Source organism: Osmia bicornis, chromosome 16 (assembly GCF_907164935.1).
Source record: "Osmia bicornis bicornis chromosome 16, iOsmBic2.1, whole genome shotgun sequence".
NCBI lineage: Eukaryota > Metazoa > Arthropoda > Insecta > Hymenoptera > Megachilidae > Osmia > Osmia bicornis.
In genome coordinates, this window is record NC_060231.1 from 7,806,664 (window position 1) to 7,832,199 (window position 25,536).

The window sequence follows — 25,536 nt, forward strand, 5'->3', positions numbered from 1 at the left end:
TGGTGTGATCATGTGCATGGAAACACACACTCATTCTCTTCTCTTCTCTTCTTGAAGTTTCAAGTAAAATGGCAGATTAATCAACACGGTCAGAGGTTGTTTCCAAGACCATATGATATACAATTTTTCAAGATTTCAGTTGAAATATTCATCCAAAGCATAGGCTAGCCCTATGTTTGGTTTCATTAAGATTTGAAACCCTTTTATACAATGGAAGAATGTTTCAACTAAACCAGATTTATTGTTGTATTTAACATAATCATTGAAAACTTAAAAAAATTGTCTCCAAATATTAAAAATATTGGACCTGAAATAAATCTGAAAGTGTGTGATAGATATGCGAGTAATTGTTTAGCTCAAAAAATTAAATGCTTTGATTGTGAATGACATTGATAATAAAAAAAAGGCAGCTGAAAGAAACAGGAATATAAATCAAACGTTTTTAATCTTTAACCATATCATATGCTATTTTATGGTTTATATTTGTTAGGTGAAACGTGAAAAATAAACATAATTAAATTAATTTGTACATTTAACTGATCCATATGATACTGATCTACTTGAGAGATAGGTTTTGTTAACAAGTGGTCCAACAAAGGAGTTTGAAAAGTGTAAATAAATTACTGCCAGTGTATCAGTTTTTAATCATCCTGTAATGAATTTATGTAATAAGAATCAATCTCTGCCACCTATCAAAATAACATTCTCACGTGACAAAAGTTGATGTTATTCGGTTGCCTTCACTCCATATCTCAATTGAAAACACAATCTCAATTATAATTTACAATAGAACTGTCTACAACAAAATTCGTTATGTTGACGAACGACATTAATGCTCCTTATTTATTATTTACACAATTCATTAGATCATTTCCAAATCGTTTCGCAAGGCATCTTTTGAGCAACAGTTATTACCAACCGATTCAAACTTGACAAAAGCTTTCTTGCAAACATTTTGGCAACGCTTTAACTAAGAACATATTCAATTGCACCAATAACGTAACATTTGATTTCCAAACGAAAAAAAAAAAGAAAAAAAAGAAGAATAATAATAATTGATATAGATCCAGGGAATGGCGAACGATTTGAAATAGATCGGCCGGTTATAATAATGAGCTAGAAACGGTTCTAATGTCTGTTAAAAGTTGTCTTAAACTACAGTCTCTGTATATCGGTTATCATTTACAGCAGGACGTCAATAAATAAACTCGACGCACTTTCCATCAATGTTCTCTTTACATTATGTATAAACATTCTTGAATCAATAAAGATATATATATTTATATATGTATATACATATATACCTATATATATTTTTATCTATTATAGTATATATTCAGGCATTCAATAAACGACTGTGTCCCATTCATAAAATATTATTATTTTTTTTTTTCATAATTAATTATCGCTCGCCTCACAATTAATTATATTACTCACTCATCATATCAACACGTGGTTTTCTTTTTCTCTTTTGCATTAAATACGTATTATAGAGGTTCTCATCATTAAACAGCAGATCATTTCTCGATTAAACTTTCATGCCTGTAGTTCTGAGACGACCATTAACAAATACATTCGACCGCCATACACACACAGAGAGACACGTCAAAACAATCCAATCTAATATAATCTCCTTATTTCTTAAATGAGAACAAAAAGAAATAGTAACGATCTTTTGAATTATAAAGAGCTTTTATACTTTTAAAAGTATGGGAAACTATATACTCCTTAAATATTTGGCCAAATTGTATTACAGTGTACTGCTAATTGCAAGTGTGACAAAGTGTTACGCAAGTGTGGCTCTGTGTCTGTTTCTGTATCGAGTTAGAGCCTTCTGAGATTGCATGGAAAGTCACATTGATCAAAAAGAAGAGATATCCATACGTATAATGTTAGCAAGTCAAGTGTTTATGCAATTTCTTGAATCTTTCAAAAGCTCCAACTCACAGAATATACACTTATAAATCTATGCTTACTTAAACTTTATCCATTCTTACAATTAAGAGTACACGTTCATTGTGTTTGACTACATTTTTGACATGATTTCACTTGCAATCATAATGTAAATTTATCAATGAATGATTGATAAGATTGTATGCACATTAAGTAGGAAATATTCTATAATAATGCAACTCACAGAAGGTACAACAACACAGACGTATCTTTGATAATTTTTCTAATTCTTTAATAAGTGTGTACTCATAATTGTTAGCCTGAAATATTCTATCTAGATTAATTTCAATGCAGCGTTCAATTAATGCTGTACTTAGACTGTATTTAATTACTCTGTTTTCTTGTTTTCTTTAAATCTCATCTATGCAAGAATTATTGACTACAGTCGTGCAACGTGAATGAAATTATTTTTTATGATCTTTGGAAAATAAATACTCGACTCTTAACGTGTAAGGATATCATTTTTGCACAGGTGTACTAAAAGCTTACAACGCTTGCAGCTTTTGTAATAAATGAAAATTGAAAATCAAACGGATCAGAGATGCTACTTTTCACGTGCAATCAATTAACAAAGTTTTTTATACGCACCTATCGTTCTCAATGGAAAACACATTTCTCACATATAAATCTCGTTCGCGTGCACGCGCAGACATGTTTCTCTTTTTTTTTTTTTTTTTTTTAAATCTTTTTCTTTAAGGCGAGATTTTTCACAAAAATTAATGGGTATCTTAAATCTCGGGTAGCTGCGATCAATCTGTATGCAACTGCGATTTTACACTTATGCTCTTTCATACATTCTTATTCCTCACGCAATATTCAATACCATACTTATCATAAACATATGTTGCATTGTTCTTTAAACAGAGAAACAGTTTTTGTGAATTTCGTTTGGTCAAGTGAGAAATAAATTGATACTAGTTGATATTTACAATTTTGTTGGTAATGATGATTAAAAGAAATGATAAGAAACAAAGAAAGCGAAATACTAGAACACAACCCAAGGCAAAACATACATTAAAAAAAGAAAATTGGAACAAAATTTCCAAAATATAATGTTCCTTCTGCCTCTTTGCTATTCTTTGTCCCGGAACAAACGTTCCAATTTTTCATTTGTAACAATTTGTCTATGACAACATTTGATCTATATGTATGTGTGTGTGTATATATGTATATATATATATAAAAAAAAAGAAATAGAGAATGCAATCCTAGATTAATTTTACTAATAAAAATATGTATTATGCAAATTGATTAAATGATTTGATTAAAGATTGAAAATGAATGTTCAAGCCTAGTCTCTAAATGAATATTTAGCTTAAATTCTTCTTCTCTAGTCTCATGGCTACAAATATTTCATCGTCTGATTTCTATTAAACGATTCAATTAAAATAGCACTGATATGCATAAAAAAAAAGCATAGATTGGTATACAAGAAATTCAAGATTTAAGCTAATGATTCCACACTCGATGATTGAAAAGTGTTGAAATTCTCACGTTGTAAGGACTCTGCGATCCACGTACGTACTAAATCCTCGATTAATTCTCAATTATACATTAAACACACGGCACGAAACTTTAAATAAACATAAGCACATATACGTACTCCGCTATAATAAATCTTGTTCTTCTACGACACATTCACAATCATCATATATCATATTTATGCATATATCCTGTACGTATATATATATATATATATATATATATGCATATACCCATTACGATTCTCATCCTCAAGCTCATCCTCATCCTCATCCTCATCCTCATCCTCATCCTTATCATTTCAATACAGTAATTTATCTCCGAGTTGGTTAGACCGCACGCTTGAAATGAGATCATACAGTTAATACGCACGTTCAGATGATCGAAGCTATCCGTCTTTTACAACACGCATATATCCGTACGTCTATCGTCGACGAGAAAGAACTTGTGCTAGTCTCTGAAGAAGGCGGTAAGAAAGTGAGAGACAGGGTCAGAAATACAATTTGCGTGACGTGCAAAAGACGAAAGGAAAGTATTTGTCGTTACACTCTTATTGTTCGATGGAGCACACTATCTATACTTATATCTATACATATAAGATTATATATAATTATAATTTTATAATTATATATAACGTGTATATATATATATATATTTATGTATATGCATTTATGTGATCGCATGAAAAGAAATGAAAGAAAATCCATCCGTTTGTCGATAGTAGGCAAACAAAGAAATAGAATCGAACCCGTTCCCCCAATTAACAGAGGCTTTGGTTCCCGTTTTACAAAAATGATAATTACTTTGTACCTAGTACACACTTGCCTAGACTCTGTTGCCAGTGGTTAACGTGTATCAGGATGAAAGGAACGGATTCGCCTGCATTCCACGATTACACTCGGACCCTCCCTCCTCCGCGCAGCTTACTCGTACTTGAGAAAGGTGTTGGACTTTTGATCGCGTTGTCCTGGATGGTTCTGCCAAGCACCTTGGGACGCGTTGGGATTATTCGGGCCTGGACCACCTGTTCCAGGATTGCCTGTATTACCATCACCTCCTCCCTGATTCATCCAACTGAGAAAGCCAGAGTTTCCACTGTTACCAATACTATTGTTGCCTGAAGGTGGTTGACCAGGTGGGCCAGGCTGGTTCGAATAGCCCTGATCGTTTCCCTGATTCTGCAAGTTACCGATCAGACCCCAAGATGCTTGGTTCAAAGCAGCGGCTACCAAAGCAGGGTTGACTGGTAACGCGGACAGGTTCAGACCTCCCATCGCCAAGGGATTCGACATACCGCCACCGCCACCGCCACCGTTATTTTGTCCGGTAATGCCCAACGCTTGGAGATTAGGCATGTCCAAGTTGCCCCGGTTCCCTGGATTGTTCCAACCGTTTGGGCCCATATTGTTACCTGAATGGCCCATATATCTGTTACCCTGATAGTTTCCCTGCACGTTATTCTCGACGGGACCTGGGGCGCCTCTACGCATGTTCGAATTCACTTGATTATTGAAATTCTTATTGTTGCCCTCGGACTTTGGTGCAGCGTTCGACACGTGTACCGACACTCCTTTTATTATGTGATCCTCGCCGCACAGGGACTGCGCTACCTCGGGATCTAAGAAAGTAACAAATGAAAATGCACGGAAAGGTTTTGGGATGAACACGTCCGTCACTTCGCCATATTTGGAGAAATAGTCGCGCAGATCATCAGCGGTTAGGTCTTCTGTACAGCGTCCCACGAATACCTTGCAGGGTACTTGCTGAATCATTCCCTCCTACGCACAAACGCACAATCAATCAATCATGTACAACAGATTTTCACTGATTTTTTGGTTTTTGTTTGCTTATTTTTTTTTCTTTCTTTTTTTTTTTAACCAGTAAAACTTGCATATAGTGCACATTATCGTATCAAATTATTATGCTTTCTATATCAAAAAGAAGAAACAGAGAAAAATCTTAACCGAGTCAATCAATCTGCACTAACGACAAGTTTTATAATAAAAAAAAATTCTTTCAATACACATGTGTCTAGTTATCGTTTAAAAAAAAAAAAAAAAAAAGGTATTAGCTGGTCAATTTACACTTTGATTTCCATGAATATATATATATATGTATATGTATATATAACACTTAAGCACTATGGCCTCTTTAAAATCCATGCACAAATTTGTACAATGTCCTCTTTCTTTTATATAGTCGATGTAAAGTTTCATGCTACGTATTACACATTATCTTCAACTGAATAAACACAATAGTTGATAAAAATGTAGACAATTACTCGAGACTATTGCTAATATTAAACAATCTTTTTTTCTATTGGCAATATAGATCACGAATCAAGGGGAATACATTTCTCTTTAGGACAAATTACTACTCCGCACGATGTACACAAGACAAACCCGTGCACCGACAAGGAAGGAACAGAAAGCAACACATTGCCGTTCGTAAAATGTGTATCTCTCACGAAATGCATAGAAAGCCTAAAGAAATATTTATTCCCATTGAACCGTGACTTATGTATTTACGATAGTGTCAAGACTCATCAGTATCTTGAGGTGTCCGAGACGTGGTGATCCCTCGACGGACGGTGTTTGTAGTAACGGTCATAGTAATTTTCCTTACTCGGATATCTTGGCGTATCCGCAAACCTGGCATCCACTTCCTTGGTGTCCGCTGGATATCTGACATCGACTTCCCTATTCTCGACCGCGTATCTACCCTCTGGATCCCTACCATCGATCGCGTATCTTCTATCCATTTCACGATTCTCCACCGGATATCTACAATCAGCCTCTCTACCATCAGCTGGAATTCGATTGTCCCCATGCCTGGTGTCTGGGTACCGTACGTCCAACGAATATCTACAGTCCGTTGACGACGCGTATCGAGCGTCCGCCTCGTAATAATTCCGGTCGTAACCGTAATTGTATCTGCTTTTCTCTCCATAATCTGGATTCTCCATTACCGGATACACAGCAGCGCGTCCTTCGTAGTTGGTGTATCTTGTGTACTCCGTGTCGGACGGATAGGCGGGATTCGGAGGTGCCGCCGCCGCAGTTGTATGTTGGACCATATAGTTTCGTGTGTCGTACCCAGGATCCTCGTACGATGGGTAATTTGCTTTCTCGTACGCATTGTAATTCTGTCCCTCGTACTTGTACTTAGTGTTATCGTCGTACGGATAATTGGGAGGGTACGACGGATAATGCGTTGTTTTATAATCGTACTCCGAATCGTACCTAGGTGTATTAGCAGCCTCGGGTGTATTTAAGTTGATATACGGTTTCGCCACAGGTACCCGTCGACTACTCGGCGTATGAACCGGTATAGGGCGGTAGCATTCATTGTGTTTGCTCGTATCATACTGACGAGCCATCATTAAGCCATCAATATTCTGCAACCAGATACACCAAGCCCTCGACAATCACATACAATTTTATCTATATAATTGTTTTAATTACACACACATATATACGCACTCGCTCGACATTCTTGTACGGTTCTTTACTTTTAAAAACCGTGTCATTCCACATACCAGTTAAATTCCTTCTTTTTCTTTACGGACTCCACGTGACGCGCGTCTATAGGTCGTACACGTACTTACACCCCGCGATGCTCTAATGAATTTTTAATCTATAACGAAAGAAACTGCGCGGATGTTGTTATCAAAAATGGCGTGTTTTTTTTTTTTGTTTTTTTATCTTCATTCATCTACAGACTGTACACTCTACATTATCATGCACGGCACCATCCTTACAACTGATTTCTTTCTCTTTTTTCTTTTTTCTCTCGACTAACGACGAATACGTACCAGCGAACAGATAGATTCTATTGCTATCGTTTAAATCTAATCGCGACTTCGTTTCAAATGTACTTCCGTTCGCAAAATTCGAAGTTCACTTCAAGAAGCATGATTACTTGTAACATAACAAAGAGTTATTTCGATTGCACACAATTGTCACGCAGGTCATACTCATTACAATATTTGTTACTCTTCGAAAAAAAATACACAATTTTACATACTTTCCGATTGTGAAAGAAAAACTTGAACTTCCTAATCTTCTCTCAGACGCGTTTATCATCGAACTAACGATTATTCCGTTACATAGAATCTCTGAAAAATGAATTTATAAACCGACACTTCTGCCTCCGATAAATTGTTCTTCTAACGAATTAGGTAGATATATTCTCAAATGATTCTCATATCTAATCCTGACAACGGTACTCTCATAACATACTCGAAAATTCCACACTATTTAAAGACACAAACATTCCAGGTTATTTACAAGATCACGCAAACATACTTTCTTAAGGTATCTCCCATTTCATCATACAACATCCATGTAAACATTCATACACACTTGTCACATGTTCTTTATAAATTTACCACTTAAATTGACTACACATTCACCTATTTATACCAGAATATACCTTCTTAAGATATATATATGAAGATGTCATGTAAATAGATCATTCAATGAAATCAATTATCTCATAGTCTTGTGCAACAAGTCGGAATAGAAAAGAATTTATAAAGCAAACTATTATGTCCACGTTCGTGCCATAGTTAGATTTCATAATTCTTATTACAGTATATTGTTCAACTAACATCTTGTTTTGTGTGCATCTTAGATCTATACATAACTGTCTTTTATTATGTTAAATACATGTATATGAAACATTGTAAGTTAGCATTTCCCAGTTAACACCATCATCGACGTCGTATCTATTTATATAACTTTCTGTTATTATACATATAGCATTTTGAGAAAATTTATTAAATCATCGAAAAAGGATTGAAATATTTCCGTATATAAAAATATATGTTAAATGTATTTAGAAGACTGCTTGAATTGTATAAACATATATGTATAGATCTATGATCTGCACGCAAATATTATATATATATATATTTTTCAAACCTTAAGTAACTATTTAAATATTTCAAAACTATTCAAAAATATTTGAAGAAACAACAAGAATTTGTTAATAAACGTAACGATACTCTTACCTTACTGTTGGGAACCTTAACGTCGCACCATCTTCCGTCTATCATATGCCGCTGAGCGAGACATCTCAACTGAGATTCGTAGCTTCCGAATCTAATAAATCCAAATCCTTTGCTCTGTCCTGATTTTGCATCTTTTTTTACCTGCCGAAACACGTATTTATATTAATTACATGTTACATTCAATAATTCAAGACCGACTATCACAATTTATACAATCAATTATGAAACAGTGAGTCGAATATAATGCAATTTCTGTAACAAATAAAAAATCAATTAAAAAAAAAAAAAAAAAAAAAACCAATCTTGTTTAGAAGCATTAAACTGATTACTTTAATATTTTCTCTCTACACGAAATGATTTCTGTTTATAGTAATCTTGCAAAACTCACCTGTGCCATGAGTACTTCGCCAAACGTTTCGAAGTATTCACGCAAGTTCTGCTCTGTTGTTTTCCATGGCAAACCAAGTACGATCAAGTCTGTGCAACGCAACTTTGTTTCCATTCTTTTAGTCTTAGCTGTGGAATTTTCCAAATTGTCATCAGATTTACGTTTGTTCTCTGAAAAGATATAAGTGTTCATGTCTACTAATTTTTTTTTTCTTTTTTCATTTTACTACAATCTTTTCCAAAATTTAAGTCTTCTTACAGAATTTTACATATATATATATTTTGCTATATAGAGACTTAATTACAATAAAAATAATAATGAAAAAAAAGAAAGAAAGACTGAAATCCAGTACAAATAATTTTTATCCAAAAACTATTGTGTGATAGTGTATATGTGTGTATGCGAACACGCGCGCGCGCGTGCGTGTGGTGTGTAATGTATACATTATGTTAAATTTTAATTATTTAAGTTTACATCTATGCGTGTATGTATATATAATACTTGCATAGATGTAAACGTATTTTAATGATTATAAATAAGTATTTATAAATGCTGGTAGAACTGAGTATTAAAAGCATTACACATCAACATGTGCTTATGTTATTATCATTTACATGTGCCCTGGTTTTCTTACAGGGTTCCATAAATCTTACAACTATTTTAACCTTTTTTTTTTAAGTTAAACATTACATGCAACTGAAAGTGTAAAGCATCATACTTTGACATAAATAAAAGTAATAAAATATTAGTGTACCTTTTAGTAACAGAATATATAAAAATGTTTAATTTAATCAACACAAACACATGTACTGGACTTCAAATTATACAGAAAAGAAAAAATCGCATTAGAATCGGCAGGAATTATTCAAGATCAAGTACGCAACAAACAATAAAATTCCTAGACAATAATCGATGAAACGTCTTGCGTAGTGCGTTAGGTGAAGACAAAAATAGAATATCGAATTCATGTTGCATAAAAAAGTAAGAAAAGTAATTTGAAAGCGCATTAAACACATGTAACGCTGATATAGACGCTTCGTGATCGGAAGCGACTTACTCCAAATTTACGTCAATCGATATGCAAAAATCATGGTACTTGATCTTATCGTAGCGTTAGGGGGATGAACGAGTACGATTTACAATAAAATAAGCACCTTTTGGAAAAACACAAAAGTAAATCGCCTTGCCCCATCCATTTTCAGGCGGATGAAGACGTCCGTCAACGAGACGAATGCCGCGCATCGTCCGAGATTCTGGATTGCGATATTTGAGGCCACACGTTCCGGGAAACTGGGCGGTTACGGTAGTCAATAAAAGTGTACTATCATCTTCCGTTGGTAATTCTATCGGCTCATCGCCTTCGTCTTCGGCAACTTGGATATATGACGACATTTTTCTTCCAAGCGTACGGTCTTCCAAACGAACTTTTCTTCCCAAAAGGAGAATAAAAATCGTACAACACAACAAACACACACGCTCGGTCTCGCAATCAGTCACGCAACACCGCACCTCTTTCTCCTCTCTCGCAGCATCAGTGCTGCCAACCGTTTTGTCCCGGAACTCTTCGAGCTTTCTAATATGTCTGGAAAATTCCACTCAATTTCCGTTCAAAAGATATCCTTTTACAAAAACAAACAAAGTATCTAATACATCCGAATAAATTAATATGGATTTAAAATTTTTTAAACAACAATAGTAGACATTTAATCATTAATTGAAATTACCTTAACACATTTCAGTCAATTTCATGTCTATTATTCGTTCAACAAGAGACCAGACCTGTTAAAAGACCAGTTTTCGTTCGTTTTGCGCACGTTAGCTCTGGATGGTTGGCGCATGCTTCGTACGCGCAAGCACATCATGGCGTCGTATGTACGTGTGCGAACGTGCATATCTAGTGACCTTTTATTTAGTATATACCTGCAAATCTCACTTGTTTTCTCTATTAATGCGTTTTTGTCCACCGTGTATATGACTGTCGGAGTGGAAAACGTATGGTAGTGAGAAATTGCTTAGTGGGGACTAGGCTGCTGAAGTTAGCCGAAATGTGCAACACAAGTATGGTTACTCGTTGAAAGAATAATAATACTAAACTCAAATGAGTTACTTTCTTTTCCTTTGGAAATAATGATAATATTTATTTACGCAAAATATTTATAATAAAGAGATGAAAAAAAATTAAGTGAATATTGGGATAAAATATTATACATTGAATAGAGTTTGATTAAAACGTCCAAGTACCATAAATATGGAACTATTTTTGGCACGAGATTCAATTTGAAAGAAACGCTCCTAAAAGGAATATCTTGTTTCAAAAAATATATTTTCTTCAAAAATACAAATCATATATTTAAAATTATATACATCAATACATAAGAAATGTATTGAATTACATTTATTTAAAGTAAATAATTTCAATGGTGCAAGTTATATTAAGCGAGCCTCAATGGTTTCTCCACTTCGATAAACTAAAAAGAAACAAAGTTGAAATGCAGATAGAACACAGCCTAAGAAGTTTGGTACTTGTAGGAAACTGTCATTAATAAGGCAACCATATGCAAACCACTGAGCAGAAACTATTAGAGAAGCCATTATAATGGGAAATGGTAAACTTTCGGTATTCTTTACTTTGATCACATGTGCCTAGAAAACATTGTATTCAATTATCCATAGTAAAGTTATTGATCGTTCATGTTACAGACGTAAAAGTTGGATGCTACAAACTTACCACCATCATTAAAGGAGATGCAAAAAATAATACTGTTACTGTGCAGCTAAGAAAACCAACATATCTTGCAGCTAATACTTTATCTTCTTCATAAAAGCTGTAAAAGTATACAACTCCAAGAAAACAATTTGCTGCAATCATTTGTTTAACAATTTTAAATTTTTTAACGCTATATAAAATGAACACGCAAACATATGATGCTTGGAGTATTGTGCCAAAAACATTTACCAACAATACAAAACGATCTGAGATAAGCATACCGTATCTCATCCATAAAACACATCTATAATATGGGTAAGAACAATTAAAATGGAAACAATATATTTATGCAAGATAAGAACGTATTTCCATAACTTATAATTGTAACACTTACGATGTATAACATGTTACAAATGCCAATGCTGAACTATTTCCTGTTGTACCATTTTTAATGATTTTTCTGCACACTAGCCTAAAACAAATTTCTACAGTTTTCCAATCATATGACAATATGGTAAAAGTAGTGAATAATGTCAAACAATTTTGTTTTATTTACTTTACATATTAACAAAGATACATATGATTACAGATTTATACTTTTACTTACACGCCAGCTAAAAATTGTAAAACTGTACAAATTGAAGCTGTGGAAGCTAATGCATCTTTCATCTCCGTCGAAGTCATGATTTAAAATGTTCATATCACTATCATATATCAGCATCCGTGATACGAGTTTATAACCTCTTCGATGAAAAGTTCTAGTTTTATTATCAGAAATAAAAGCATGTTCGATAAAATCTTTGCTGGTGAAAATTAATAAACGATGTTATCGAGGAAACATATAGCTCGTATAATGTATAAATACATATCTATCTGAGTAAACTCATTGACCTATATATATACATATATATTTAAGAAATGTCTATAAAGAAATAATAAGCAATAGAATAGTTGTAAGAATTTGCTTGCATGTCAGCGCTGATCGATCTTGAGCCTATAAAATTTCTAACTTCCTATTCCTAACCTTGTTGGAAGAAAACATGTTGAGAGCTACACTTTCTTTGTTTACCTTCTCTATCAACAAAAATTTTAATTCTATCATTTTAAGGTATTATATACGAACAAAACAAGTATGTAACAAAGCAGACAGAAATGTAGAAAATTGGAAAGAAGAGCTATGTAATACCATGCAAATTTTTCCAAACTTTATTACTGTAGAGGAAGAGAACTCTTTAATGGAAGAAATTGAACCCTATATAAAGAAGCTACGATATGAACATTCTCATTGGGATGATGTTAGTATGCCATTAATGAATATTTCTATTAAGTTTTCATGGTATTTGTTCTATTTAATCATTATAGGCAATACATGCTTATAGAGAAACAGAGCGAAACAAATGGAATGAAAATAACTTAAAGATAATAAACAAAATTCGTGAGAAAGCATTTCCCAAAGGAATGTCTCAAATTCCATTAATACATGTTTTGGACCTAGCACCAGAAGGATGGATAAAACCTCATGTTGACAGTATTAGGGTACATATTATCTTAATCAATTTTAAATTCAAACAGAAATTAACAAAATATTTGATCCTCTATGTTGTAGTTCTGTGGAGAAATAATTGCTGGTTTAAGTTTACTAAGCAACAGTGTAATGAGACTTACAATGGTTGAAAATGAAACATTATATAAGCATGACTTTTTGCTACCACAAAGATCTTTATACATAATGAGGTATGCAAATGGTTTTCTGAATATATATATTTTTATTGAAGATTATTATTTTACAGTGGTACAGCTAGATATAACTACAAACATGAAATCTTGAAGAATGAAGAATCATATTTTGAAGGGCAACCTGTATCAAAAACTAGACGCATTTCAGTAATATGTAGAAGTCAACCAAACCCTGATACTTAACACTTTAAAAGTGTATGTACATTATAAACAGTAAGATCAATATTTTGTCAATTGTAATATATTTAGTTAACAAAATGTAGATAAGGTATAAATAGTAATACTAATATACAACATCAGATAGTGATTAATGATAAATATATAACGGTCAATGTAAAGATGCGTAGTTATACATACAGAACATACATTTAAAAAAAAACCGTTTCCCTCCGTCAGTGGTATATATTTAAATAGAGTTTGGCCTTCATATTCAAATGTATTATACTGCCCTCTGTTGATAACGGCGTATAAATAAAGAGTGATTCTATAAAAGTTAGGATTGATAGTTATTACATTAAATTAAATAAACATGTTATTTTTATTATAAACAACTTATGAATAAAATACTGTATGCAACATAAGATTTCGGAATTAAAATAATATGAATGTTACATGTAAAACCCAGCTTCAGTCAAAAAACATGTTTGTATGTATGTACTTCCCATCTTATTACTGTATCTTATGCTTAAACGATTTTTCGCGGGAAACTGTTCTTTTTAGCGTCGTTGAAAACTGAGAGAAGAAAATCTAAACGAAATCTGAATTAATTTCAATTAAGATGAATAAAAAACCCGTGGTTATACAGGTACAATTACAATTGTTAATAAATAAGATATTACAAATTGTATCTATAACTTTTACTCTGTATTATAATTTGTAACTTTCAATTTTTTGTGTTTTTAAGTTATAAAACTTTGTTGCTGATTTTTTATTATAGACACCTCCAACACCTCGAACTCGACGTCGACGACGTCAACAGAGAATATCGGCATATTTTAAAACTAATGCTAATGTTGAGAAAGAAGTTCCTTGTACTAGTGAAAATAATGTAGCGAATAACTGTACATACAAAAAAAGAAAGGCAGAAACAGAGAGCATGGAATCATCTGCGATGCAGTATGAAACTACAAAAAGCAATGGTACAGATGATGTATATATTGTAGAGTGTGTACAACGACGTAGGAAGATTCCTATAGTAACAGTAGACAGCGATACTGATATATCTAACAGCAATTATAAAATTGCATCCACATCAGTTAAGAAAAACATAACAGAATGTGCTTTCAAAGAAAATATAAGCGTAGATAAATCTAAAAATGTATTAAATAATTTAAATGAAACAATAACCAAAGTACAAAACTCTAAGTCACCAAGTAGGAATGTATTGCATGAAAAGTTTACTATAGAAGAATGTAAGCCAAATTTTAAAGGAAAATTAAACGTATTAAATGATAGTCCTGTGATTGAGATAGATTCTGATACCGAATCGTTAGGATGTAGTACTATTCTTAAAGATGAATGGTTCGATGATGACCAATTAAATTTCAATACTTTGCAGAGATGCAAAGTAGTTGATATGTGTCATGAACGCGATGCCCTGGTACTAAGTGTGACAAACTCGGAATTTCAAACGCCTATCGTTATAGAATGCTTAGAGTATTGGTAAGAAATGATATATTATCCTTATTGCAATACGTATCATTTAAATAGTATATTTAATATAATGTTTGCAATTCAACTTTAGGAAATATACAAAGGTAGAAAAAGATAGCATTATAGCTGTAGAAGCAAGAAAGGAAAAAACCTGGTGGAAAGTCGATAACGAATTCGGTTTTATTGTTGCATATCCAGATATACTAATATCTAGTACTACGATTGTAGGTGGCATATTTTGTAAACGAAAAAGTATATTAAATGAAAAATTTCGGAAAATAGAGTCTCTTCCTTGCTTTAAAACTGACCAAACTGCTATGGTGATCGGCAGTTTTGTACACGAATTGCTGCAGAAAGTAATTAATTATATAATTATTATAATTGATATTTTTGACAATATTAAATATCCTATTAATCCTACAGGTCATTCAAAAAGATATTAACAAATTCGCGGATATAAAAAAATTATTAGACAGCATGCTCCAGTCTAGAGACACGATAAGGCTTCTTTATGCTACAGGAATTACGTTAGACGCATGCAGAAAACAAATGCTTGTTTTTGTTCCAAGAATTTATCAATTTATTCAGCATTATTTAAAAGGTAAATAAAATAAATACCTAGTTGTGAGTAAGTAAATGATTATTATTAACTAACAGACAATATTACTTTTAGATAAACGACAAGAAGAAATAAATCGTGTTGAAAATAATTTTAAAGGACAAATTGTCGATATTTTAGATATTGAAGAAAATGTTTGGTTACCATGTTTAGGGATAAAAGGTAAGATTGATGTCACGGTGGAGGTAGAAGAGAATTACAAACGAAAAATGATGCCGCTTGAAATTAAGACGGGCAAGCCGTCATTCTCTTTAGAACATAAAGGTCAAATTATTCTATACATTATGATGATGGCTCTTACTGGTCAAGACACAGATACAGGACTCTTATTGTACCTGAGGTAATTCACTCGTTTATTAGACTGCATAAAGCATTAAACAATTTGTTATATGGATACTTCTGATTGCAGAGAGAATAATATACAAGAAATTAAAAGTGATCATCGTGAAAGGAGAGATTTGATGCAATTAAGAAACGTTTTAGCATATTATTTGACTCCGAAATCAACTGAGATGTTATCAGAGTCAACCGCGGATTTGAATTGGGCCGGGTTTGAATTACCGGAGCCGATTAATCATCCAAGTGCATGTAATAATTGCGTGTACAACTCATTATGTTGCGCCTATTTAAGCAAAGATAGTAATAATAAACTGCCATTGAATCACCCACTAAATCAATTGAAAGAAAAAATTTCGCGGGTATTGTCGCCTTCACACACGAATTATGTTTTACATTGGATTTTATTATTAGAAATGGAGGAAAATGCACAGACTACTGATAAGTCGCACTCAAATTTATGGACACTAAACGCGGAACAAAGGTGAAATTTATTAGCCATTTTTACAAATTTATTATATGTACTTGCGTATCAATTGATTGCTTTTTTTTTCTTAGAGAAAACAAGAAAATATGCATTTCAAATTTGAAAATGTTGAAGACAATAAAAGAAAGTTCTTGCAAGTATAAATTCACATTTATTCGTAATAATTCAAACGCACAAGATCGAGAAAGTATTCCTTATACGGAATTTTCTGAAAATGAATATGTATTAATAAGTACAGACAAACGAATAAATGTATCAGCAGGCTTTATTGTACATCTAAGCAATACCTCTGTAGCTGTTAGGGTTGACAGGTATGCAAGAATATTAACATAAATTTAACTTAAACGATGTTACGAGTATTTACTTTCAGGGATATTAGTAAGTATATTACGAACGAATTAGTTCATATCGATAAATATCAGTCTTCTACTCTCCACTGTTCTAATCTTGCTAGTGTGGGTGGCTTATTGGCAAATAATGATATATGTGCCAAATTGAGAGAAATTGTCATCGATAGGTGTGTTAAACTTTTCATACAATTATATTATTATAACATTTTGTTCACATTTTCAATTGATTTTATATTTAAAATAGAAAACCAGCTACTTTCGATCAAGGAGTTCCACAATCTATTGTCTCGAAAAGTAGCAAAATATTGCAAACTTTGAACGAGAATCAACAAAGGGTAGTTTTGAAAGCTCTTACCGCTTCAGATTATATTCTAATCAAAGGAATGCCTGGCACAGGCAAAACACAAACTTTAATAGCTTTTATTGAATTGTTGCACGAGACAGGACGCTCTGTTTTAATTACCTCTCACACCAATAACGCAGTTGATAATATACTACTAAAATTACTAGCTAAAGGCATTGATTTTTTGAGATTAGGCTCATCTGTTCATGAGTCCCTAAAAGCTTATGCTGAAAAGAACGCAATAGCCAGCTGTACTACGCCAGAGGAGATGGAAATAGCGTATTCCAAAGTATAAATAACGTTTTTAAAAAATATTTAAAAATTTCGTTTAATTTTATTTTCTAATCATTTTAATTATTTTAGAGTATAGTTGGTGTTACTTGTTACGGGGCTTATCACCCAATGTTATGTACAAGAATTTTCGATGTCTGCGTGGTAGACGAAAGTGCACAAATATTACAGCCAACTGTACTGCGACCCCTGTACAATGCTCGTAAATTTGTTTTAGTTGGAGATCCAGATCAATTACCCCCAATCATCCAAAGTAGTCAAGCCAGGTACAAATAAAAATTTGTTACAAAATAAAATTGTATCTTTTATCACATAATTTTCTTTCACAGACAACGTGGCGCAGATGAATCCTTATTTAGTAGGCTAGACAGCGAAAATAATACTGTAATTTTGACGGAGCAGTATAGGATGAATAGATATATCATGACTTTAGCGAATAAATTAACGTATAATGATAAATTGAAAGCTGGTAATATGCTCATAGACAGTGCCACGTTTAACGCTAATCATAACAAAGTGAGTGCAGTATTGTTAAAATACTGTTTAGTACAAATTTTATTTCTTCATAAAATTTATTATTATTTCAGATACTCGTGAAAGTAGAACCTTGGGTACAGAGAGCACTCTCTCAAAATCTAAGTGACTCTGTAATGTTATTAAATACCGGCCCTATCGACAAATTAAAAGTGAATTATAAATTTTGCAATAAATATCCGGAAAGTGATCAAGTGTGTTCAAATATTTTCGAAGCAGCTGTATTGCGAAAACTAGTACAAACTCTTCTACAGGTATTATTTAATATTGTTTAATACATCATTAAATAGCAGAATGGATGTTTTAAAGTATTTTATTATTCAGATGCATGTAAAACCGGAAAATATTGGAATTATTGCGCCCTATAGGGCACATGTAAATTTATTAAAAAATGTAATTCAGAACGGTATTGAGATAAATACTGTAGATCAGTATCAGGGTCGCGATAAACAAATTATATTATATTCCTGCGCTAAAAGTTTAATTAACAGTAATAACGTAAAACAGGTATTGTGTTTTATTTTTATCAATCAGATTGATTTTAATTGAATTAGCTGATTAGAGTTTTAATTTTTAATTTTTTAGATACAGGATCTTGAGGTACTGGGAGATCACCGTCGTCTGACGGTAGCAATAACGAGGGCAAAGTGTAAATTGATTATCGTGGGGGATAAATCCACTTTATTACGCTATACAATCTTCCAAAAGTTGTTCAGTTTAATAGAAGATAAAAATACAATACATTTACATGATAACAGTGATGGTTTCTCATGGAAACAGATCACATCTGCGTTATAGTTTCTCAAAATTTTATTCATTTTAATTTAAAGAATTTAATATATAATAAAACGAAAGTTTTTCTATTGATGATGAAGCATGAATGCAAGTACTTTCAACTTCAATGAAAGTGAGTAAAGATTTTTTTGTGACACAAAATTATTTGTTTACTTCAGTTTATTATTATTATTTTTTTTTTTTTCGAAGAATTGTTCCTGAGTTTTTATTTTTATTTATTTTTTTAAAAGTTATGTAAATTGTGTAATAAATGTTACTACCCTAATGAGGTCTTTTTTTTTTCTTTTTTAATTTTTTAAAGTAATCTATACTAAATCACTGATCTATATCGGTGTACTAAATATATATGTACTTATCAATACTTATCAAGTGTCGCGCATGATCAATGCCAGATATCATTCACTTTTTTTAAATGTATATTTAAGGACATCGCAGTACATTTATAAAATTTTTATTAATATTTTATTACTTGGTGAAATTAAATCATGAAAGTTGTAAAACTTTTATCTTCCCGATCTGTATCAACGAAGAGTACCTTTCGAAACCGGTATCTAACCTATATGTTTGATATTATATATGTGTATTTTTATGTTAGAAAGTAAATATATACTATTTTTTGTAAGAAAAAAAACTGTTATGTTATCCATGATTTTAGGGTTAAAGAACAACTGGATCAATTACCTAAACCACCGATTATTAAAAAATCGACCGTTGATCTTGCAACGATAGACCATCATTCAAAATTAAGTAATAATTGGTGGGATAGAAATGGTGAAATGCGTGCTCTGCACGCGTTAAATCCTCTTAGAGTACAATTTGTGAGAGATGGTTTAGCTAATACAGGTATTCAAGCTGAAACTCCATATCTACCATTGGAGGGAATCAAAATCTTAGACGTTGGTTGTGGTGGAGGATTATTGTCAGAACCGCTAGCTAGAATAGGAGCAGAAGTAACTGGGATTGATGCATCTTCAGAACTAATATCAGTTGCAAAAGAACATGCTGCATTAGATTCTAATTTAAGTAGAAAGTTAAATTATATTCAAACAAGTATCGAAGATTTTGCTCCAGCTAATAATAAAACGTATAATGCCATAATAGCTTCAGAAGTTGTAGAGCATGTGAATGAGAAGGAATTATTTTTAAAGGTATCATGCTCTTATGTAAATAATAAAGAAGCAGTTGATATACTATTACCAAAAAATTATTTATTTTTTATAGCATTGTATAGATACATTAAAGCCTGGTGGTTCTATATTTCTTACAACATTAAACAAAACTCTGCCTGCTTGGCTTGGAGGGATCATTGCAGCTGAACATGTTTTAAAATTGGTACCAAAGGGTACTCATGATTGGAATAAATTTGTTACTCCAGCTGAAATGCAGTGTTTATTAGAAAAATGTAAAGTATTCTTTGTTAATAATAATGCTGTAAAATTTATTTTATATAGACTTTTATATTGAGAAGTTTAATTTTCTTTGTAGGTGGTTGTAAAACAAAATTAATTCATGGAATGTTTTATAATCCATTAAAGAACGAGTGGTTTTGGATAGCATCAAGAGCAATAAACTATGCAATTCATGCAGTAAAAAGGAAGGAGTATGAATAATGAACGTATTTTTTTATACATTGTACTGTGATAATTTATAGTATTTATAACGTAAAAATTTTAATTTTATGTAAAGTAGTGCAAATTATTTGGTTATTTTAAAAAACATAAGAAACGTATAACTTAAACAAACTTTATTGCTTTCATTTTTACAATATGTTATGCTTTATGATACATTTACAGGTATACATTTCATTATAGGAAATTACTTTATATATGTTGCAGCTTAACCGTTATTTTACTTTTAAGAGTGTCACATAGAATACACTTACATAATTGGTAAGAAATTTCTATGCAACAATTACCGAAGACTTATAAACTTGACTAACCGCTTTATTAGGATATAAAAAAAAAGTAAATGTATTTAAAAGCTTTTTTCATTTGATGATCTATTTAGCTTCGGCAAATCCAACGCGGTTGTTTCCCATATCGAATTCGGTGTAGTAGCGGCCAATGAATACATCTCCCAAGATCCATAGTGGGCCATTTGGTGGAGGAATGTCCATTCCCATAAATCCACTCAAGCAAACAGTTTTTCCAAACTGTTTAACCTGTTTAAAAACAAAAGAAACAACGTAAAATATTCCATCTTATAATAAACTTTATTTATGTAAAGTATGATATACTTTACCTTCAAAACATAGTCTTCGCCTCTGAGAGAGAAAGACTTGCCACCGATTACGAGTGTAATTATAGGCAAGTTAGGAATGGAATTACAGTCCACCTATATAAATAAAATAAAAATGTCATTTCATGAATATCTCTGTAATAAAGGTAAATAGTTTATCGTAATACCAATGCTTCTCCAGCAACAAGAGGAGTAGCTCCAATTTTTTTGTTAAGCAGTTCAACTTCTTTAACGGGTCCAGCGATCAAAGAGGTGCCTGTGTCAGCGATAGCTTCGCATCCATTTTCGCAGAGCTTAGAATCTGAGCCTACTTCAATTCTAAAATATTTGTTACAATTAAACCAAAATATTCAACGTTTTCACTACAAAAGAAGTATCATCAGAAACACAAGAATATACCTGTCCACGCTAAATTGCCAGTAACCCTTCTTGTCTACAGGAACATAGGTGAGTGGACCAACATAATGATTAGGATCTGAACCACCAAGTATCATTTCTCCACCAGATTCCGCATTAGGATCTCTAAATTGTTAAGTGAGTTTTAGCTTCTTTTCTACCAAGTCAGTTTTTAAATTGATTAATTGGTATTAACCTGTTCAAATAGAAACTGAAAACAGGTTGGGGTACTAATCCTTGTTTAACCATGTTGTAGAAGACAGGCATTACACCATCAACAGCTATTCTAGAGTATGCCATTCCCATAATACCATCAAATTTGGCAGCAACGAATGCCAAGCCTGGTTCGCTCAACGCTTCGGCAAATGTTTGGTCACTAACTTTCAATCCAGCAATCTGATCATACATTTATCATTATAAAACATATGTATATAATTATACATATAAAAGAGGTTTAAAAATAGAAGGTCAACAACACAAGATGAAGAAGCATGTTTGCTTACGTAAAAAATGATATAAGAAAGTTTATTATGGATGGAAAATCGTATCAGGAAATGTGCGAAAAATCATTGGTTGTAAAATAAAATACACGTTCATGTTTGTGCCAATACTTACGTCTACCATATCGGTAGAGAGATAGCCCGAGAGACTTCCAGAACCATACACAATAGAAAATTCAGTACCGTTTTCCTTATAAGTGGACGATTTGGTACCATCATACTTGTGATGTAGTTCTGTAAAAATTAACCAAGTATAGTTTTTTTATCATGTTTTTCAATTTTCTTCGCTTTGAATTTTTTGTTTTCGCTATGGTCGCGATATGGCAGCGGAAATAAAACATGCATACCCATGAGTATTCCACAATACATTTATGACTGTGGAGAATATAGCCTTGAAAATCATATGGAAAATTCAATATTAATTGTTTAAAAACATTTTACAACATGAAATATTAACAGAAAATTGTACCAATGATATAAAAGGGGGATAAATAGGTATTCAGTTATAATAAGCTTCAAAAATTAAAATTACTACTTTATAGAATAATTGTCTGAGCTTATCATTAATTATCATGAGGCAAAGATCATTTAAATCTTACAAGTGAATAATTGATATTGTGGATGCAATCAATGGAAGACAATTGAAAATTTAGCAGATACACGTAATACAAGAAAATGTTGATGATTTTTCAAAATATACTCACTGCAGGCAATGTTAGTCAAATGGCATTTTTTAGAGGGAACCCACAGATTGGAGGAACCTGTATCAAAGACTACTCTGAATTCTTGAGGCGGAGTTCCAATGTTGATGATACCATAATATTGAGCATCAAGGTAATTAGAAAGGGGCTCTGGTTGTGGAGCATTTCCTTGGAATACATGTACCTGGGTTAGGTCTGTATTATATTCCTTTAATTGTTTCCTTACGCTATCCATTTTATGCAAATTAATCCTTAAAATAAAGAAATGTATTTAGTTTTAATCTTAAGAAATATCTTATATAGTCTGTAATTGTCCATCGTGGGAAATATTCTAAAATGTATAATGGTTATATTAATTAGAAAAATGAACAATCATCTTTGTCCAAATTGTTATATTTACCTCTGAAGTTCCGCATTGGCTGCGACTAATAAAACGCAGAAAAATGCGATGATGCGATACATTTTTAACCAAGTTTTCAATCTACTCTCAAATATAAAACTTTATAACATTCTTTTAAAAACAATATTTTAAACAAAGACTTTTCTTTCAGAATTATTTTACGCAACACCGCTGTCAGGTACAACACTGGAACAATTCGAAGCAAGAGCCTTTCTAATAAAGCTTTCCTCGGAATCATCGGAAGTCATTGCGCCTGCGTAACTTGAGTCATGCATACACGTATCAACATGCTGCGATAATAATGACAAAACTTGAAGTGGATCAGATAACAATTAAATAATTTATCTTATTGATAATTTTATAAATAATAATATACATTGTTTGCTATTAATCTGCATATTCATGTTTATAAACATAACATCAGTAAATAGTCACAAGAATATAAAACTTAAAGGGAGCTAACTACGGCATCGTTATCCAAGTCAGCTGATTCAACATTTGTGTTGTATATTCTACTACATATATAAATATACAACAACGTGTGAGTGTATGAGTATGAATTGTAATCGAGTTGGTAAAATATATTTATTTCTTTAGTTAAATTCATACAAAACAGAGAATAATATTTTTGTATACTGTATACGTCTTTAACAATATTTCTAAATATACATATTTCAAATGTACTGAATGATACATGGTATGTATAATCAACTGAAGCTTTACACTCTAATTATAAACTAGGTTTAGGTTATATAATCAGTTTCCAATGACAGTTTTGTTAATAAATTGAAAATCTGTAAAGAAAACATGAAAAAACAATTGTATAACTGCAGCTTTCAGTCAAAATTTTGTATTGATTACTCGAATTTATGTTTACGCGGGTTGCTAGCAGCAAGGCATTCTGGGTTGATAGAAGACCGTGATAGAAGACCCTAATCGCGAGCCAATCAGTGTGCAGGATTATAGTACGGGCACTTCAGTCTTGAACTCGATCGAGGAATAGTCGCTGTCGGCTTGACCGAGTAAAAATTTTGGTGTAAATCAGTTCACATAGAAAAAGATAAATACACATAATTACCGGGCCAGAAATTAACGATTCTTTTGCTGTATATCTGTTGGTGAGACTGTTATTTCGGAAGGTATGTCAAATGTTATTTGATCAAATGTATTTTTTTCAATACAACCGGGATCCAGCTTATGTCAAATTCAATTTGGATTTCGGATATTTCCGTTTTTATAACTTTATGGAAATTTTCGAATGAGCGCCGTTAATTCAACCTAGTTTCGGTGATTGCGTGCGGATGAATTATTATTCTTATCATCGCATATCGATAAAACATTATCCTCCCGCGTTTCGTCTTCGCTCGATCCTTGCGATTATTTCTATCATACTTATTAAATACATCTGATCTTTTTTATGATTAACTACTCGTAGCTCAATGTATTGCCATGCCGGCACATCAGATATATGCTACTGTCAAAATTACGCGCATTCGTTATTCAAGGTTTAATCTCTAATTTCTAGATCGTTTCTCTCATATTAGAAACAAAAGAAGTTCTTTGTAAATAGTTTCTCTTTCATGTTGCAGATTATTTGACTACAATGTTCTTATAGGCCATATAAAATCTGTTATTTATCTTTCTCATATGTTTCAGAGTCACAAAAATGTCAGACAGAAAAGCTGTGATCAAGAATGCTGATATGTCTGAGGATATGCAGCAGGATGCTGTTGATTGTGCAACGCAAGCTCTTGAAAAATATAACATAGAGAAGGTATGCTATAAGATAAGTTTAAAATTATCCCAGATATCGTGTGTATGATGATAAAAAATGGTACATGTATCTGGACTTGTGTTTAATGGCTTATTATCCAATTAATTACAATAATGATTAAGATAATTTGAAAGTTGAGAAAAATATTTGAGATTAACTGATGTTTCTTTTTTTTCTTATTTCAGGATATTGCTGCCTTTATTAAAAAAGAATTTGATAAAAAGTATAATCCAACCTGGCATTGCATCGTAGGACGTAACTTTGGAAGTTATGTGACACACGAAACAAGACATTTTATCTACTTTTACCTGGGTCAGGTAGCGATTCTCCTCTTCAAAAGTGGATAAATTGGATTCTATTTTGCATTTACCATCCTTTCTTCTTCCCTTCACACATGCTACATGGAATACTTTAAATCGCATCAACATCTGTAAGAGAAATTACAATTCTGTATACAATGAAAGTTTGTTTATTCAAACAATATGCACTCCCAGTTGAAAACATGAAATTATATATTATTATTGGTACTATTGTCTTTGCTGTTTTTCTTATTTTGGGAGATAAGACAATGTAGAAAATATAAAAGGGTAGGGAGATGACTAAATGAGGGAAAGAAAAAGTGGAAAAAAAAATGAAAGAAAAAAAAACTAATTGACATACAATTTTACATGTTAAAATTGTGTATGCCAGAAAGTTTGTTGTGTTCTTGTTTTATATTAGGTATATATAATGCGCGGTTAAGTTCAGTACTGGCGATTTTAAATTAATAAATCTTTTAGTGTGTAATACACTAAGTGCACCTATAAGTAATGTAACTTCATACAAAATCGTGTATGAT

The 25,536-nt window shown here is 32.3% G+C and overlaps 7 protein-coding genes across 13 annotated transcripts; 4 read left to right on the forward strand and 3 right to left on the reverse strand.

Annotated features, from left to right (window-relative positions):
• Nucleotides 1-634: 634 nt before the first annotated feature.
• On the reverse strand, nucleotides 635-11,055 carry LOC114872191 (TAR DNA-binding protein 43). 4 transcript variants are annotated; one of them, XM_029179156.2, is made up of 6 exons: nucleotides 10,562-11,055; nucleotides 9,992-10,456; nucleotides 8,838-9,007; nucleotides 8,450-8,590; nucleotides 4,538-5,213; nucleotides 635-4,459 (listed from the first exon to the last, which is right to left on the reverse strand). In XM_029179156.2, the coding sequence occupies exons 2-6, from the start codon at nucleotides 10,227-10,229 to the stop codon at nucleotides 4,359-4,361; spliced, it is 1,326 nt and encodes a 441-aa protein (XP_029034989.1). In that variant the 5' UTR covers nucleotides 10,230-10,456; nucleotides 10,562-11,055; the 3' UTR covers nucleotides 635-4,358. The 4 variants fall into 4 exon arrangements, with proteins under 4 accessions (XP_029034989.1, XP_029034988.1, XP_046145101.1 ...); XM_029179155.2 differs by having other exon boundaries at nucleotides 635-5,213; nucleotides 8,838-8,965; XM_046289145.1 differs by having other exon boundaries at nucleotides 635-5,213.
• A 110-nt stretch (nucleotides 11,056-11,165) lies between these two features.
• LOC114872207 (sugar transporter SWEET1) lies at nucleotides 11,166-12,795 on the reverse strand. Its single transcript, XM_029179191.2, has 5 exons — nucleotides 12,731-12,795; nucleotides 12,152-12,302; nucleotides 11,939-12,016; nucleotides 11,566-11,848; nucleotides 11,166-11,480 (listed from the first exon to the last, which is right to left on the reverse strand). The coding sequence occupies exons 2-5, from the start codon at nucleotides 12,226-12,228 to the stop codon at nucleotides 11,265-11,267; spliced, it is 654 nt and encodes a 217-aa protein (XP_029035024.1). The 5' UTR covers nucleotides 12,229-12,302; nucleotides 12,731-12,795; the 3' UTR covers nucleotides 11,166-11,264.
• Nucleotides 11,755-13,862, forward strand: LOC123988568 (alpha-ketoglutarate-dependent dioxygenase alkB homolog 7, mitochondrial). Of its 3 annotated transcripts, none has more exons than XM_046289149.1 (5): nucleotides 11,755-11,859; nucleotides 12,653-12,839; nucleotides 12,907-13,080; nucleotides 13,151-13,278; nucleotides 13,335-13,862. In XM_046289149.1, the coding sequence occupies exons 2-5, from the start codon at nucleotides 12,732-12,734 to the stop codon at nucleotides 13,462-13,464; spliced, it is 540 nt and encodes a 179-aa protein (XP_046145105.1). In that variant the 5' UTR covers nucleotides 11,755-11,859; nucleotides 12,653-12,731; the 3' UTR covers nucleotides 13,465-13,862. The 3 variants fall into 3 exon arrangements, with proteins under 3 accessions (XP_046145105.1, XP_046145103.1, XP_046145102.1); XM_046289147.1 differs by lacking the exon at nucleotides 11,755-11,859 and adding an exon at nucleotides 12,231-12,399; XM_046289146.1 differs by lacking the exon at nucleotides 11,755-11,859 and having other exon boundaries at nucleotides 12,231-12,839.
• Nucleotides 13,863-13,993: 131 nt separating this feature from the next.
• On the forward strand, nucleotides 13,994-19,434 carry LOC114872229 (DNA replication ATP-dependent helicase/nuclease DNA2). 2 transcript variants are annotated; one of them, XM_046289121.1, is made up of 15 exons: nucleotides 13,994-14,086; nucleotides 14,219-14,943; nucleotides 15,026-15,290; nucleotides 15,358-15,535; nucleotides 15,608-15,893; nucleotides 15,963-16,373; nucleotides 16,448-16,687; nucleotides 16,747-16,893; nucleotides 16,971-17,358; nucleotides 17,433-17,626; nucleotides 17,690-17,876; nucleotides 17,948-18,148; nucleotides 18,219-18,401; nucleotides 18,480-18,801; nucleotides 19,345-19,434. In XM_046289121.1, the coding sequence occupies exons 1-14, from the start codon at nucleotides 14,060-14,062 to the stop codon at nucleotides 18,690-18,692; spliced, it is 3,645 nt and encodes a 1,214-aa protein (XP_046145077.1). In that variant the 5' UTR covers nucleotides 13,994-14,059; the 3' UTR covers nucleotides 18,693-18,801; nucleotides 19,345-19,434. The 2 variants fall into 2 exon arrangements, with proteins under 2 accessions (XP_046145077.1, XP_046145078.1); XM_046289122.1 differs by lacking the exon at nucleotides 13,994-14,086 and having other exon boundaries at nucleotides 14,315-14,420; nucleotides 14,840-14,943.
• Nucleotides 19,175-20,299, forward strand: LOC114872203 (ubiquinone biosynthesis O-methyltransferase, mitochondrial). Its single transcript, XM_029179183.2, has 4 exons — nucleotides 19,175-19,236; nucleotides 19,345-19,837; nucleotides 19,911-20,091; nucleotides 20,175-20,299. The coding sequence occupies exons 1-4, from the start codon at nucleotides 19,175-19,177 to the stop codon at nucleotides 20,297-20,299; spliced, it is 861 nt and encodes a 286-aa protein (XP_029035016.1).
• A 119-nt stretch (nucleotides 20,300-20,418) lies between these two features.
• On the reverse strand, nucleotides 20,419-23,232 carry LOC114872197 (lysosomal aspartic protease). The gene is made up of 8 exons (XM_029179164.2): nucleotides 22,925-23,232; nucleotides 22,528-22,775; nucleotides 21,939-22,057; nucleotides 21,520-21,719; nucleotides 21,327-21,449; nucleotides 21,095-21,245; nucleotides 20,931-21,023; nucleotides 20,419-20,850 (listed from the first exon to the last, which is right to left on the reverse strand). The coding sequence occupies exons 1-8, from the start codon at nucleotides 22,984-22,986 to the stop codon at nucleotides 20,689-20,691; spliced, it is 1,158 nt and encodes a 385-aa protein (XP_029034997.1). The 5' UTR covers nucleotides 22,987-23,232; the 3' UTR covers nucleotides 20,419-20,688.
• A 647-nt stretch (nucleotides 23,233-23,879) lies between these two features.
• Nucleotides 23,880-25,225, forward strand: LOC114872213 (dynein light chain 2, cytoplasmic). The gene is made up of 3 exons (XM_029179204.2): nucleotides 23,880-24,063; nucleotides 24,581-24,698; nucleotides 24,884-25,225. Exons 2-3 carry the CDS (start codon nucleotides 24,591-24,593, stop codon nucleotides 25,043-25,045), a joined length of 270 nt encoding a protein of 89 aa, XP_029035037.1. The 5' UTR covers nucleotides 23,880-24,063; nucleotides 24,581-24,590; the 3' UTR covers nucleotides 25,046-25,225.
• Nucleotides 25,226-25,536: the final 311 nt, after the last annotated feature.